Genomic DNA, 15,282 nt, shown 5'->3' with positions numbered 1-15,282 from the left:
AGGAAGAGGGTTTTTAGCAGAATATGTTGTTATCTGGTTGTTATCTGGATATCTGACCAGTTAACAACCAAAATATGACGTCGTTCCCATGACAATTTCATTTCCTAATGGCAAAAAGTAGTGAAAGAGACCAGTCGGTTGCTGCAATCTGGTTATACGACAACTTCTTAATCAGAAATGATATCAATAGGACATCATGAGTCAGCCCGGGACAGTTCTTTCTCTCCTTCCCTCTTCTCTATCGTCTTCAGCCTCTAAGCATGAGGCGTCTCTCAGAGGGAATGATTTATTAGGTACAAATGGAGTAGGGCGTATTTTTGGTTCTATTTGCTAAATCCAGTTTACTGCGCTCCTCCATCCCCTGATAAAAATTTTCCAACAGTCATTTCATACCATGAATTTCATACCATGAAAGTGAAGAGAAATGACTGGTGTGAAAAGATCCTTTGGACCAGATGTCACCTGAGAAAGAAGTTCCTTCGATTGATTTTATTATAAGTCATGAACATCCACAGGGAAAAAGCAGTTGCGACAATCACAGGCTTTAGAGTTGTTTAAATCAAAACAATGTGACACTTACATTCACACAGTGGCACACAAAGGATGTTTTGCTAGGTGTTTCCAATTGATATAAAAATAGATACAGTAGAAGTAGGAAGTTTACATCCACTTATGTTGGAGTCATTAAAACTAGTTTACATCCACTTATGTTGGAGTCATTAAAACTAGTTTAAATACACTTATGTTGGAGTCATTAAAACTAGTTTACATCCACTTATGTTGGAGTCATTAAAACTAGTTTAAATACACTTATGTTGGAGTCATTAAAACTAGTTTAAATACACTTATGTTGGAGTCATTAAAACTAGTTTACATCCACTTATGTTGGAGTCATTAAAACTAGTTTAAATACACTTATGTTGGAGTCATTAAAACTAGTTTAAATACACTTATGTTGGAGTCATTAAAACTAGTTTACATCCACTTATGTTGGAGTCATTAAAACTAGTTTAAATACACTTATGTTGGAGTCATTAAAACTAGTTTAAATACACTTATGTTGGAGTCATTAAAACTAGTTTACATACACTTATGTTGGAGTCATTAAAACTCGTTTTTCAACCACTCCACAAATGTCTTGTTAACAAACTATAGTTTTGGCAAGTCGGTTAGGACATCTACTTTGTGCATGACACAAGTAATTTTTCCAACGATTGTTTAATGACAGATTATTTCACTTATAATTCACTGTATCACAATTCCAGTGGGTCAGAAGTGTACATACACTAAGTTGGCTGTGCCTTTAAACAGCTTGGAAAAATCCAGAAAATTATGTCATGGCTTTCGAAGCTTCTGATAGGCTAATTGACATAATTTGAGTCAATTGGAGGTGTACCTGTGGATCTATTTTAAGGCCTACCTTCAAACTCAGTGCCTCTTTGCTTGACATCATGGAAAAATCAAAAGACATCAGCTAAAACCTCAGAAAAAAATTGTAGACCTCCACAAGTCTGGTTCATCCTTGGGAGCAATTTCCAAACGCCTGACGGTACCACACCATGGGATCAAGCAGTTGTCATACCGCTCAGGAAGGAGACATGTTCTGTCTCCTAGAGATGAACATACTTTGGTGCGAAAAGTGCAAATCAATCCCAGATCAACAGCAAAGGACCTTGTAAAGATGCTGGAGGAAACAGGTACAAAAGTATCTATAGCCACAGTAAAACAAGTCCCATATTGACATAACCTGAAAGGCCGCTCAGCAAGGAAGAAGCCACTGCTCAAAAACCGCCATAAAAAAGCCATACTACGGTTTGTAACTGCACATGGGGACAAAGATCGTAGTTTTTTGAGAAATGTCCTCTGGTCTGATGAAACACATATAGAACTGTTTGGCCATAGAACTGAAAAATAGAACTGTTACCATTGTTATGTTTGGAGGAAAAAGGGGGAGGCTTGCAAGCCGAAGAACACCATCCCAACCGTGAAGCATGTGGGTGGCAGCATCATGTTGTGGGGGTGCTTTGCTGCAGGAGGGACTGGTGCACTTCTCAAAATAGATGGCATCATTAGGGAGGAGAATTATGTGGATATATTAAAGTAACATCTCAAGACATCGGTCAGGAAGTTAAAGCTTGGTCGCAAATGGGTCTTCCAAATGAACAATGACCCAAAGCATACATCCAAAGTTGTGGCAAAACAACAAAGTCAAGGTGTTGGAATGGAAATCACAAAGCCATGACCTCAATCCTATAGAAAATGTGTGGTCAGAACTGAAAAAGCGTGTGCGAGCAAGGAGGCCTACAAACCTGACTCTGGGCCAAAATTCACCCAACTTATTGTGGGAAGCTTGTGGAAGGCTACCCAAAACGTTTGACCCAAGTTAAACAATTTAAAGGCAATGCTACCAAAATACTAATTGAGTACATGTAAACTTCTGACCCACGGTGAATGTTCTGAAAGAAATAACAGCTGAAATAAATCATTCTCTCTACTATTATTCTGACATTTCACATTCTTAAAATAAACTGGTGATCTTAACTGACCTAAAACAGGGCATTTTTACTAGGATTAAATGTCAGGAATTGTGAAAAACTGAGTTTAAATGTATTTGGCTAAGGTGTATGTAAACTCCTGACTTCAACTGTATATTTCAGTGTTCTCAGTTGGACATGCAAATTTGAATGCAAAATAGTTATTTTTCTCAATAAAAGTTACTATGGAATTGACCCCTAGGATGTGTAGTTGTCATTATTACACTGATATTACCACTGATTAAGAAAAGCAGTCTTCAGATCACTAGGATGTGTAGTTGTCATTATTACACTGATATTACCACTGATTAAGAAAAGCAGTCTTCAGATCACTAGGATGTGTAGTTGTCATTATTACACTGATATTACCACTGATTAAGAAAAGCAGTCTTCAGATCACTAGGATGTGTAGTTGTCATTATTACACTGATATTACCACTGATTAAGAAAAGCAGTCTTCAGATCACTATGATCTGATTTATTACAAGTTTGGAGGTTTTTAGCCTAACACTGTCTCACAGGCACAAAATAATATGTGTGAATTGACTCATCTCCAAGACATTGTTTAAAAGTTCAAACCAATTCATTGTTTGAGGTATAGATCTTGGCAGTAGATGTTGGCACTAAACTAGAACAAAATTTCACACACATTTTGTTTCACTGTAAACCAGTGAGTGTCGGTGCTGTTTAAGATGATGGAGGGCGATTCTTTTTTTTCATGAGCATGGCCTTATTTCTATTACAGCCTATTGGATGAATGTCATTCATATTCCATTTACTCAGCTCAATGTAACATCGATGTCACACCAGCCTTTGCTTTGGCTCTCCCTCCAGTCCAGCTCAGGTGTTCTGTGTCGCTGGCCTCCTAGCTGCTGCCGAACCTACTGCTGACAAACGCCCTTCAGTCATCAACCCCGGACTTGTCTCGTCATCATGGTTCCAATCCCCACTCTATCACTGTATATATACTCCCTCTGTCATTTGTCATTTGTCGGTCATTGTAAATGTTACTTCTTCTCCTGACAGGAATCACTTCTACTATTTTCTGAATACTTTATATTTTGCACTTTGTGCCTTTCTGTTTATGAAGATATGTTTTGAGCACAGCCAGCGTTTGAGTCATCGTCCCGCTTTGATCTATGGTGCATAAATCAATTGAGTAGTTCTAAACCTGCGACTGCCTCCTGCCTACTCCTCTCTACACCAGTGACAATCGATAAGTGTAGTTTACTGCATTATGCATCACATTTTTCCTCTACCCAATGATCATGTGGTTTCTACAACCTGGCCGAAGAATAAAAGCTGTACAACGTGTGAATAATTAAGGTGGCAGACAGATTCAACACTGCCTTGCACACTCTAGCCTGCATCTAGCTGATCTAGGGTGTAATCATTAGTCCAACAGTTGCAAATGTGAGTTTCTATTGGACAAATTCAGGTATGTTTATCCCTGTTTCGCTCAGTTTGCTTCCGTGTTTAAGAAACGTATTTTCAACAGAATCGCAGACTGAATACACCGTTGATCACAAACACAAACAGTTTACTTTAATAACAGCCAAATACAAACAGCACGATCACTTTGCCTGTTGTATAATTCCTTCTCACATTGATAAATGCCCCAGGACTACCTGACATGATGACTCCTTGCTGTCCCCAGTCCACCTGACCGTGCTGCTGCTCCAGTTTCAACTGTTCTGCCTTATTATTATTCGACCATGCTGGTCATTTATGAACATTTGAACATCTTGGCCATGTTCTGTTATAATCTCCACCCGGCACAGCCAGAAGAGGACTGGCCACCCCTCATAGCCTGGTTCCTCTCTAGGTTTCTTCCTAGGTTTTGGCCTTTCTAGGGAGTTTTTCCTAGCCACTGTGCTTCTACACCTGCATTGCTTGCTGTTTGTGGTTTTAGGCTGGGTTTCTGTACAGCACTTTGAGATATCAGCTGATGTACGAAGGGCTATATAAATAAATTTGATTGATGCACGCTCCTCCTTTCACCTTTTCCCTTTGCTTGTGCACAACACACCAGCTGTCTGTAACCAGGCGGAAAAAAAAACTTTCCAAAGCCAAACCTTCATATCATAACCGCTACACACAGCCTCCATTGTTGTCACCAAATTAGCTAACGTCATAGGATGCTTTCGTAAATTCACTCTGGCTATCTACTCCGATTTCAGAGCACTCTCGACTGAGTGTGCTAGAGTGCAGAATTACTGATGAATTTACGAACGCTCAACACCCGTTGAATATGGCCGGTGTCGTTAAACATCGGCAAAAAAACGCAATTAAATTGTTGCCAGCAGCTGTCACCTACGCTCTAGATAACATGAAAACAGCCTAACCAGCTCTTCTAGGGCAAGTAAAAGGTTTTGCAGTTACACCGGAGAGCCACAGTGGAAATACATTTATAAAACCAAAAGCTTACCTCGACGTGGAAGAGTTCCAGTGTTGGATAGCCATAGCCAGCTAGCTAACATAGCATCCCTCTTTGTTTGAGCCGGGTGTTTGAGTAGGCCAAACTAGCTAGTTGCATCCGCTAGCTAAGTACGTGAAAAGAAAATACAATGAAATATAGCTAACTCTCTCTCTCTCTCTCTCTTACTTCCCCTTAATTTTTGAAGAAATACATGTGTTCAAAACTGTTCAACTACTGTCTCACTCTCTTTGAGTCAACTACTCACCACATTTTATGCACTGTGCTAGCTAGCTGTAGCTTATGCTTTCAGTACTCGATTCATTCTCTGGTCCTTTGATTGGGTGGACAACATGTCGTCAGTTCATGCTGCAAGAGCTCTGATAGGTTGGAAGACACCCTCCTGAAGTTGTCATAATTACTGTGTAAGTCTATGGAATGGGGTGAGAACCACGAGCCTCCTAGGGTTTTGTATTGAAGTCAATGTAGCCAGAGGAAGACGGAAACTAGCTGTCCTCCGGCTACACCATGGTGCTAACCTAAAGAGTGCTGTTGAGGCTACTGTAGACCTTAATTGCAAAACAGTGTGTTATAATCAATTATTTGGTGACGTGAATATATTTACTATAGTTGTATCTAAATGTTTCACAATTTTTTATTTTCCTCAAATTCACGGAGGATGGCCCTCCCCTCATATGATGCAATACCATAAATGAAGGGATGTTAAATGGGGTAGGGTGAGTATCCCAGTTCAGAGTATTTATAAGTCCTTCCACCCTTCCTTGAAGCATTCACTGATCAGAAAAGACTGGACAGGTGAAAGCCATGTGGTGGAGCCTTTGCATTTACCTGTCGAATCACGTCTAACCAATGATTACATCAAGAAACAAAGGAAGGAAGGACACACTTTTAAGGAATTGGAATGAGGCCAGAAACTCTTGGTAACCATGGGGCATGCTGGGAGTCGTAGTGCCGAACCAATTACTCACTGTAGTCGCTGTTCTCGTCCTTGCTGCCATCGATAGAGCCGTCCGGCTGCATCTGCAGGTAGAAGCCCTGCTGGCTGAACAGTCGTGTCACGATGCCCTTCAGCTGCGGCTCTGAAACAAAGGACAGACCCCCACCACGCCCCACCCCCCAGGGGCACGTCAGACCACACCCCTACTGCCTGACACCTTGCCACTGCTGTTCACATTGACAAACTAGTAAAAGACATGTTGAGGATGGGTTACCAGGTTGGTGTCAGGGTCAGGGGTCAGAATAGACTTGGTCTGGTACAAGAAAATTCAAAGGAATCCATAGGTAGTCTTGTAACACGATAGTAACCTATGCATTTTTATGAAAACTGTTATCTTGTTGAACATTGCCAACTTGCTAGCTAAGGTATCTCCTAACCTCTACGTGGCAAACTGATCCTTGAATCCTGACGCACCTGTAACCATTAGAGATACAGTATCTACTGCCCTCTTGTACACTGGTGATGTTGACAGGTGGTCCTTGAAGGTGATGGTGTAATCTGGTATTAATATATTATGGCAGCTGACCTACGTTTGGGGTTTTGGTGTTTGCCATTTGCCTGATCTTGGCTACATCTTTACTATTTTTATCAGGAGAGTGACTTGTGGATTCACACTGTTCACCAAGAGACGAATCCTAACTTTTTATGCACTTAAACTTGAACTTTTGAGTAAATCATGCACTGACGTCAATGAGATAAAAACAAAAAAATCACAAGTTAGTACTCAGCCCTAACTAACTGCTTGCTTCTAGATGGGCCTGGAGATTTCGGTCAACCAGTACTTCATAATGTGGGTTTAACTAACAAAATATCTACAATGTTTATTGTGCCGTTAAGGGCTTTCAACTCTACATCTGATGCCCAATCAAAGGCTATGGTAATTTTATTTAACGTTGAGTATTATATTCTGATGCCTAGTCACCTTACCCCTTACCCCTTACCCCTTACCCCTTACCCCTTACCCCTACCTCTATCACTCCAGTATCCCTGCACATTGTCAACATGGTACTGGAACTGACCCTGTATATAGTATGCTTACTTATTTTTTATATCTCATGTGGTTTTGTTCTACCTTGTTATTTTTAGTATTACATTCTGATTGATTCCTGCATTGTTGGGTTTAGATCTTGAACGAAAGGCATTTCACTGTACTTGTCCACGTGACATTAAAATGTTAAACTTGAAACTTGAGTTGCCGTCCAACTTTGTGGTGCTTGTGACATTTGGTGCTGGGCTTGTGACGGAGCAGGTGGATCATGAGGTTTAGCCCGAGGCTATGGGAGTCTTTCGCCGACTGCAAGAAAAAAAACGTGTGAAAAAGTATGTTTATCGTTGAGAAAGGGTGGGGGTGCTAGAAGATCATGTTAGGAGAAACAGTCATCTGCAAATTCTCCAGCCTGGTGTCATAGACTAGACATAACATAGTAAATGTAAATCTGGGACACTTAAATTAGTATGATATGTTACGTTTGGTATGGTTACATAAGATAGGATGGTTGGTCGGGTGTATAATGTGATCGTCTAGCAACCCAAAGGTTGCGAGTTCAAATGTCATCATATCAACATATCAACTACTTTTCAACTACTTACTACTTTTTAGCAACTTTGTAACTACTTAGCATGTCAGCTAACCCTTCCCCTAACCGTAACCCTTTTAGCTAACCCTGACCTTAAGCCTTTAACCTAACTCCTCAACTTGACCCTAACCCCTAGCCTAGCTAACGTTAGCAGTTAGCTAACGTTAGCCACCTGGCTAGAATTCATAGAATTTTTCAAATTCGTAACATAATGTATGTTTTGTAAATTCAGAACTTATTTTACATTTTGCAAATTCGTAACAGATTGTACGTTTTGCAAATTGGTAACATAGAATAGGAATTGTAAATCGTAACATATCATACAAAATGGGTGATAGACATCCACAAATGAATACTTACCATAACAAAAACGTAACATATCATACTATATGGAGTGTCTCCTTTTTGCCTACAGAATAGTACGATATTCTCTGAGACCAGGTTGAACTCTCTGTGATGGTTAATGTTTAGTTATTTTGATTGTGTGTGGATAGTTTAGCTTCTATAGAGCTTATCAACAGGGACACTTAGCAGTGAAAATAAAACATTCTGAGTAAGATATCTTACATTTGGTATTTTTTGGTCCTTCATTATTTGGGATTTATGAAAGCAAATGTGTTAGATTTGGATTGAGCAGTAGAGGCTCGAAAGGAGTACCTCTATATTGTGGTAGTGATGCTGCTTATGAAGTCATGCATTTGCTTAGGTTCAATTTGAAGCTAAGGCAGTTGTGATCCAACTGTATAATTCACTGGCTCCATCATCTTACAACCAGGCTGTTATTTTCTCCTCTGTGGTAGTTCAAAATAACCTTCATCAAACTGAGACCGAACGGAAAGTCACAATCTGAAAATAATAATCCTGTACTTTGTTTGAGATAAACAAACTAAATTGTCCTTGGATACAAGTTCATTATTCAATTGAATTTTCTTGGCCTTTAAATTAAACAAACCCCGTATTGATTCGAGTCCAGATCTCTCTAGAGGTGAAGTGTGAACATGTGGACAGGTTCAAAGAGGGCTGATGGAGTAGCATCTGACCTCAGAACAGAATCAGAATCATCGCCAGTGTCCACAGTGGAATCCCCAGTGGACTCCAGGGCTGGTCCTGGAGCAGATATGTGCCATTTGATCCGTACTTTTGTTGAGCCCAGGGTTGGCTTGCAAGCTGACCTCACATCAGTGGAGGTTAATGTCAGATCAACCGTACTTCATTCTGTCCGTCAATCCACAACTCACCGGCGGCAGAGCCGTCAATCTCTGAGACAGGCCCGCCATAATCCATCAAGAGTAGGGAGAGTGGTGTGGAGTCTAGGGAGGAGGTAGGGCAGGGAGAGTGGTGTGGAGTCTAGGGAGGAGGTAGGGCAGGGAGAGTGGTGTGGAGTCTAGGGAGGAGGTAGGGCAGGGAGAGTGGTGTGGAGTCTAGGGAGGAGGTAGGGCAGGGAGAGTGGTGTGGGGGGTAGGGCAGGTAGAGTGGTGTGGGGGGTAGGGTAGGTAGAGTGGTGTGGGGGGTAGGGCAGGTAGAGTGGTGTGGAGTCTAGGGAGGAGGTAGGGCAGGGAGAGTGGTGTGGAGTCTAGGGAGGAGGTAGGGCAGGGAGAGTGGTGTGGGGGGGTAGGGCAGGTAGAGTGGTGTGGGGGGTAGGGCAGGTAGAGTGGTGTGGAGTCTAGGGAGGAGGTAGGGCAGGGAGAGTGGTGTGGAGTCTAGGGAGGAGGTAGGGCAGGGAGAGTGGTGTGGAGTCTAGGGAGGAGGTAGGGCAGGGAGAGTGGTGTGGAGTCTAGGGAGGAGGTAGGGCAGGGAGAGTGGTGTGGGGGGTAGGGCAGCTAGAGTGGTGTGGGGGGTAGGGCAGGGAGAGTGGTGTGGTGTGTAGGTGGAGAGTGGTGTGGGGAATAGGGGGCAGGGGGAGCGTGGTTTGGGGCGTAGGTGGAGAGTGGTGTGGGGGGTATGGCAGGTAGAGTGGTGTGGGGGGTAGGGCAGAGAGAGTGGTGTGGTGTGGGGGGTAGGTGGAGAGTGGTGTGGGGATAAGGAGGGGGAGCGTGGTGTGGGGCATAGGGGGCAGGGCGAGCGTGGTGTAGAGGGAGAGTGGTGTGGAGGATGGGGACAGGGAGAGTGGTGTAGGGGGAGGGGGAGAGAGGTGTGGGGTGTAGAGGGAGAGTGGTGTAGGGGGAGAGAGGTGTGGGGTGGAGGGGGAGAGTGGTGTGGGGGAAGAGGGAGAGTGGTGTGGAGGATGGGGGCAGGGAGAGTGGTGTAGGGGGAGGGGGAGAGAGGTGTGGAGTGGAGGGGGAGAGTGGTGTGGGGGAAGAGGGAGAGTGGTGTGGTGTGGGTTGGAGGGGGAGAGTGGTGTGGGGGAAGAGGGAGTGTGGTGTGGGGTGGAGGGGGAGGGAGGTGTGGGAAGGAAGGAATGGTGTGGGGGGTAGCAGGGTGGGACCTCACTAAATCACATGTGATAACTGCACTACTATGAATAAAGGCTTGAACATGGGCTTAGTGATCACTGACAGCAGAACAAATCTGCTCCATTTAGAGGGGCGGGAAACACAATGGACATGCTTGTGTTGTGTTGTGTTGTGTTGTGTGTGGCAGTGGATATGATATCAGTGGAGGCTGCCGAGAGGAGGACGGCTCGTAATAATGTCTGTAACGAAGGGAATAGAATGGCATCAAATACATAGAAACCATGTGTTTGATTCCATTCCACCAGTTCCGCTCCAGCCATTACCACGAGCCCGTCCTCCCCAATTAAGGTGCCACCAACCTCCGTTGCTGTGTGTCTGGGTGGATGCGTTTGCGTGCAAATTAAGTATGCAGGTATGTGTGTGAGGAGACAGAAATAGAGGGAGAGGGCGTGTTTAAGTATGAGTTTAAGGGAGACGTGTGGACAGAACAAATTGCCTGTGTCTGTGCTCGGGATATGCCTTCCATAGGAAGACGTGCCTGTGTGTATTCAAAATTACACAACCTTTAGTGTGACAATGTACAGACATAAACAGGGACAGTTGGGCATGTTGACAAATGGCGTTATGACCATGAAATGATGAATGATCACCTCAATCTCTATAGTCGACACTTTAGACAGGGAGAAACACAGCTCATCAATACACATGGATAAACAGACCTCCACCCAGTCACACAACAATACGCCACATGTTAAACACACGTTAAACACACACTGGAGGAGCAGAGGGAAGAGACAGAGTGAAAACTGATCAGACAGACAAACTGAAAGACGGAGACATAAAAAGCGAAGGAGAAGAGGGAGAGAGTAACCAAAGAAGAAGAGACTACTGCAAGAGAGCTTAAATCACACAAAATACGAAATCAGGAAAAATAGAAAAAGGAGAAATCCAAATTGAAAGTAGTGTCAAAACAATTATCAGAGGAGTCACTGGCATCAGACAGGTGCTGCAAGCCACTACCACCCCCACCCCTCACCACCCACTACAACCCCCTCCCAACCCTCAACCACCCCCACCCACTACCACCCCCTCCCAACCCTCAACCACCCCCACCCCTCACCACCCACTACAACCCCCTCCCAACCCTCAACCACCCCAACCCACTTCCACCCCCTCCCAACCCTCAACCATCCCCACCCACTTACCACCCACTTCCACCCCCTCCCAACCCTCAACCACTTCCACCCCCTCCCAACCCTCAACCACTTCCACTCCTTCCCAACCCTCAACCACCCACCCTTCAATCCTCCACCCACCCCACCCACCATCCAACCCTCCACCCACACCCACCCCACCCCTCATCACCCACTACAACCCCCTCCCAACCCTCAACCACCCCAACCCTCACCACCCACTACCACCCACTACCATCCACCCCCACCCACTACCACCACCAAGCCCCACCCTCCCACCACCCACCCAGCCCCACCTTCCCCTTGTCCTCTCCTCCCACCCCAGCCTCTCACCTCCCCCACCCTCCCTTCCTAGCAAAAGGGGTATCAACATGGGCGCGAGATGATGCGGGGGGTGGAGACGGAAAAAAACACAGCACACACGGATGGAGGCTGAGCTACTGACCTAGCCTGCCGCCCTTACGGGACACCTGTGGAGGTTTGGAGGATGCATCTTATGAGGGAGATAGAAGGAAAAACAACATTCTTTTAACAGACAAATTTCTCCAGCAAAGGCTGCTTGTCAAAATGTTCTAACCATTACAGCAGTATGATAATATAACGTCTATCTGTCTGTCTGTCTGTGTGTTTGTCTATCTATCTGTCTGTCTGTGGTTTTGTTCTGTCTGTTTGTGGATCTGGTCATTCTGCATGTCTGTCTGTATATCTGTCTGTGATTCTGTTCTATCTGACTGTCTGGGGTTTTGTTGTCTGTCTGTCTGTCTGTCTGTCTGTCTGTCTGTCTGTCTGTCTGTGGTTTTGTTCTGTCTGTTTGTGGATCTGGTCATTCTGCATGTCTGTCTGTATATCTGTCTGTGATTCTGTTCTATCTGACTGTCTGTGGTTTTGTTGTCTGTCTGTCTGTCTGTCTGTCTGTCTGTCTGTCTGTCTGTGGTTTTGTTCTGTCTGTTTATGGATCTGGTCATTCTGCATGTCTGTCTGTATATCTGTCTGTGATTCTGTTCTATCTGACTGTCTGTGGTTTTGTTGTCTGTCTGTCTGTCTGTCTGTCTGTCTGTCTGTCTGTCTGTCTGTGGTTTTGTTCTGTCTGTTTGTGGATCTGGTCATTCTGCATGTCTGTCTGTATATCTGTCTGTGATTCTGTTCTATCTGACTGTCTGTGGTTTTGTTGTCTGTCTGTCTGTCTGTCTGTCTGTCTGTCTGTCTGTCTGTGGATCTGGTCATTCTGCCTGTCTGTCTGTGGTTTTGTTCTCTGTCTGTCTGTCTGTCTGTCTGTCTGTCTGTCTGTCTGTCTGTCTGTCTGTCTGTCTGTTTTGTTCTGCCTGTTGGTGGATCTGGTCATTCTGCATGTCTGTCTGTATCTCTGTCGGTGATTCTGGTATGTCTATCTGTCTGTCTGTGATTCTGGTATGTATATCTGTCTGTCTGTGGTTTGGGTCTGTCTATCTGTCTGTCTGTGGTTTGGGTCTGTCTATCTGTCTGTCTATCTGTCTGTCTGTGGTTTGGGTCTGTCTATCTGTCTGTCTGTGGTTTGGGTCTGTCTATCTGTCTGTCTGTGGTGACAGTGCACCTCCCGTTCATCACATGACAGCCTTTGGCTGGATAAGGAGGGGAGTGATTGGCCAGTTCCTCTTTATCTGTGCACCAGGAGAAGGGGAAGAATGATAGCTTAGCGTAGTAGCCCCAGAGTCTGTGTCCATCAATATGGCTGGTAGCGTCTTAATCACTATAGCTACCTCCCTACACTGCAGTAAACCTCCCCCCTGCATTAAACATTTACCATTAAACATTTACCATTAAACATTTACTCTTGAAACTGCCTCTGTGCACTGCGGTGCAACTTATCTCCACTCAGTCTCAATCTCCATGAATTATTGAATTATTTAAGGAAGCATTCATTTCAACATGGCAGGGGAGATATAAAAAAAATGAATGTTAATTAGCAAGCTTAAATATATGTGAATATGTGTAGGTTATAGCCAATATCTGCCCTGCCTTCTAATAGAAATGCACAGCCTATAGGATAGAATAGCAATAATGGTGCTAAAATAATCGATCATTATGATCACGGTAATATAACATTAATATCGGTAACGTCACAACATGTACATACTTTTACATTGAGGCTGATACGGTAGGATATGGGTAAACTGTGCAGTGGTTCTCGACAGACAACACGTGAGCTATGGAACAGGTGGATTTTTCGCATTGCATTCTCAGGCACCGCGGGTAAATCTACCTCCAGCCTTCATTAAGATAAGGCATCTGACTGCAGTAATGCATTAGCTCAGCTCGGTCGAGGGGCGGGGAAACCGTTTCACACAAAACTACAGCACTGACCTGGTCGCCGCCGAGCGGCTGGTCTTTTCTTTCCGCTGCAGAAACGGACTTTGCTGAAGACCCCCAAGAAATGGCGCTCGCATATGGAACGAGGATCTTTGCTGGGGCTAGGACGGCGTTTTGTAGTGGAGACTCGGTCGCTGTTTGACTCCCTCGCCTGGCGTTTCTGACGGATCAAGGAGCTGGCGATAGCGGCCATCTCCCTCGCGGGCGAGTCGAACAGAACCAAGAGTCGTTGGACAGAGATCGAGTGGTTGTGTGATAGTTTGGAGCAAAAAGAACCGTTACATTTAAAAAAAAAAAATGTAAAAAACGATCCACGCGGATTTAGCAAAATGTCATTCTGACCCCTTAGAAAATACACAAATTAATTGCAGGAAAAGTATAAATGCCACCAATTTACGCATAATCTAGGCAATTAAAAAAAAAATGTAACTGTGGTAAATAAGTTTGTGTGTATCGGAGCGTGCGTGCGCAAAATTGAGTCTCAGGTATTCCAGGTCTGACAAGCACGACTGTCCCCTCGGTATAATCCTCATTTGCACGGAAAGTCCGTGAGTGTCAAAATATCCAGCACCATAATGCATTCGAGACACCTTAAACTTCACTGTAAACTATTTTCATCAACAGCTGGGTGAATGCAACGTCTCATAACTTGTCAATGTATTAAACCGAAGTCAAAACCGAATCGAGAGGGGACAAAGGGTAGGCGGCGGTCCATTTGGCTGCCCCACTCACTCTCCGGGACTACCGGCATCTGTGCCATCTGTACCAGCCCTTCTATCAGCAGACCCTCCGAGCACGGTCGGGGAAAGATAATGATCTGTGAGAATGCAGCAGCAACATGGTGATTTGGCTTTACAATGAGAGAAAAACATATGCGTTTCGTTATTATTGTTCGTATTTAGACTATAAAAATCTTCCAAAAAGCCGGTTTCCTTGCAGACAACACGATTGGAGTAATGGATTATTTCCTTCCGTATGGAGGGTATGCGGGTGCTCTCCTCTCGCCTACAGGCATGAGTGAATGGGCTCACGGTTCTCTCTCTACGCAATCATACGTGATTGAGGTTTGGATGAAGAATTATCCGGGGAAAAAGAGAGAAAGAATTGAGAGAGAGGCAGGAGGGAGAGGAACGAGACAGAGAGAGTGTGTGAGAGTGCGAGAGAGAGTACGTGCATGGTGCGTGTATAAGAGAACAAAAACAAAGAGAGAGAGAGAGGGGGGGGGGGAGAGGGGGGGGGGGGGGGGAGAGAGAGAGAGAGCGACAGAGTGAGTGCGCATCTCCAAAATAACGGTGTGCTGTGTTCGTCCCCGCGCGCGTTCAAATCCAAACGCATTTCCGACGGACCTCGGTACCGCATTCATTATTGGGACAATGGGGCTTAAGTCTTTCTTCAATTTGAAATGTAGCAGTGATTATATGCGGTACCGAGGTCAGTCGGAAAGGGCTAGACAGCCAATTTGGACCGCTACTATCTATCCCCATTGTACCATTCTAATTCCAGTGGTTTATGAATTCCTTTCTTATACAGCAGTTTTATGTTGCTAATATATATATATATATATATATATATAAATATAAGTAAATAACTATCTATTTAGGCGCCTTTTACATTAGCTTGAAGTGTCAATGACACCTGATGGCGAAAGGTTATATGCAAAATGTGTTAATTAACCCCTAGACGAATCCTTGTGTGCACAGCGCAGATCATGGTTGAAAATAAACACATATTGACAAGGCAGAGACAACACAACAGACAGACCAAACAGAACACACCGTGCTTCTACACCCGCATTGCTTGCTGTT

General features: G+C 44.3%; 1 protein-coding gene across 3 annotated transcripts in view; it reads right to left on the bottom strand.

Annotated features, from left to right (window-relative positions):
* Positions 1-15,282, bottom strand: part of LOC110508236 (fibroblast growth factor 12) — a 56,900-nt gene that overhangs the window by 23,990 nt on the left and 17,628 nt on the right. The window contains exons 1-3 of one of the 3 annotated variants that reach the window (XM_036966247.1): positions 13,472-14,640; positions 11,577-11,624; positions 5,940-6,050 (exon numbers count right to left, since the gene is read on the bottom strand). In XM_036966247.1, the coding sequence (XP_036822142.1) occupies positions 5,940-6,050; positions 11,577-11,624; positions 13,472-13,670 (358 nt within the window). In that variant the 5' untranslated portion in view covers positions 13,671-14,640. Of the gene's footprint in view, positions 1-5,939; positions 6,051-11,576; positions 11,625-13,471; positions 14,641-15,282 lie in introns of those variants that run through there. The other 2 variants (XM_036966249.1, XM_036966250.1) reach the window with 2 other exon arrangements.

This window comes from Oncorhynchus mykiss, chromosome 28 (assembly GCF_013265735.2).
Source record: "Oncorhynchus mykiss isolate Arlee chromosome 28, USDA_OmykA_1.1, whole genome shotgun sequence".
Taxonomy (NCBI): domain Eukaryota; kingdom Metazoa; phylum Chordata; class Actinopteri; order Salmoniformes; family Salmonidae; genus Oncorhynchus; species Oncorhynchus mykiss.
This window is presented reverse-complemented; position numbering and strand designations above follow the sequence as displayed.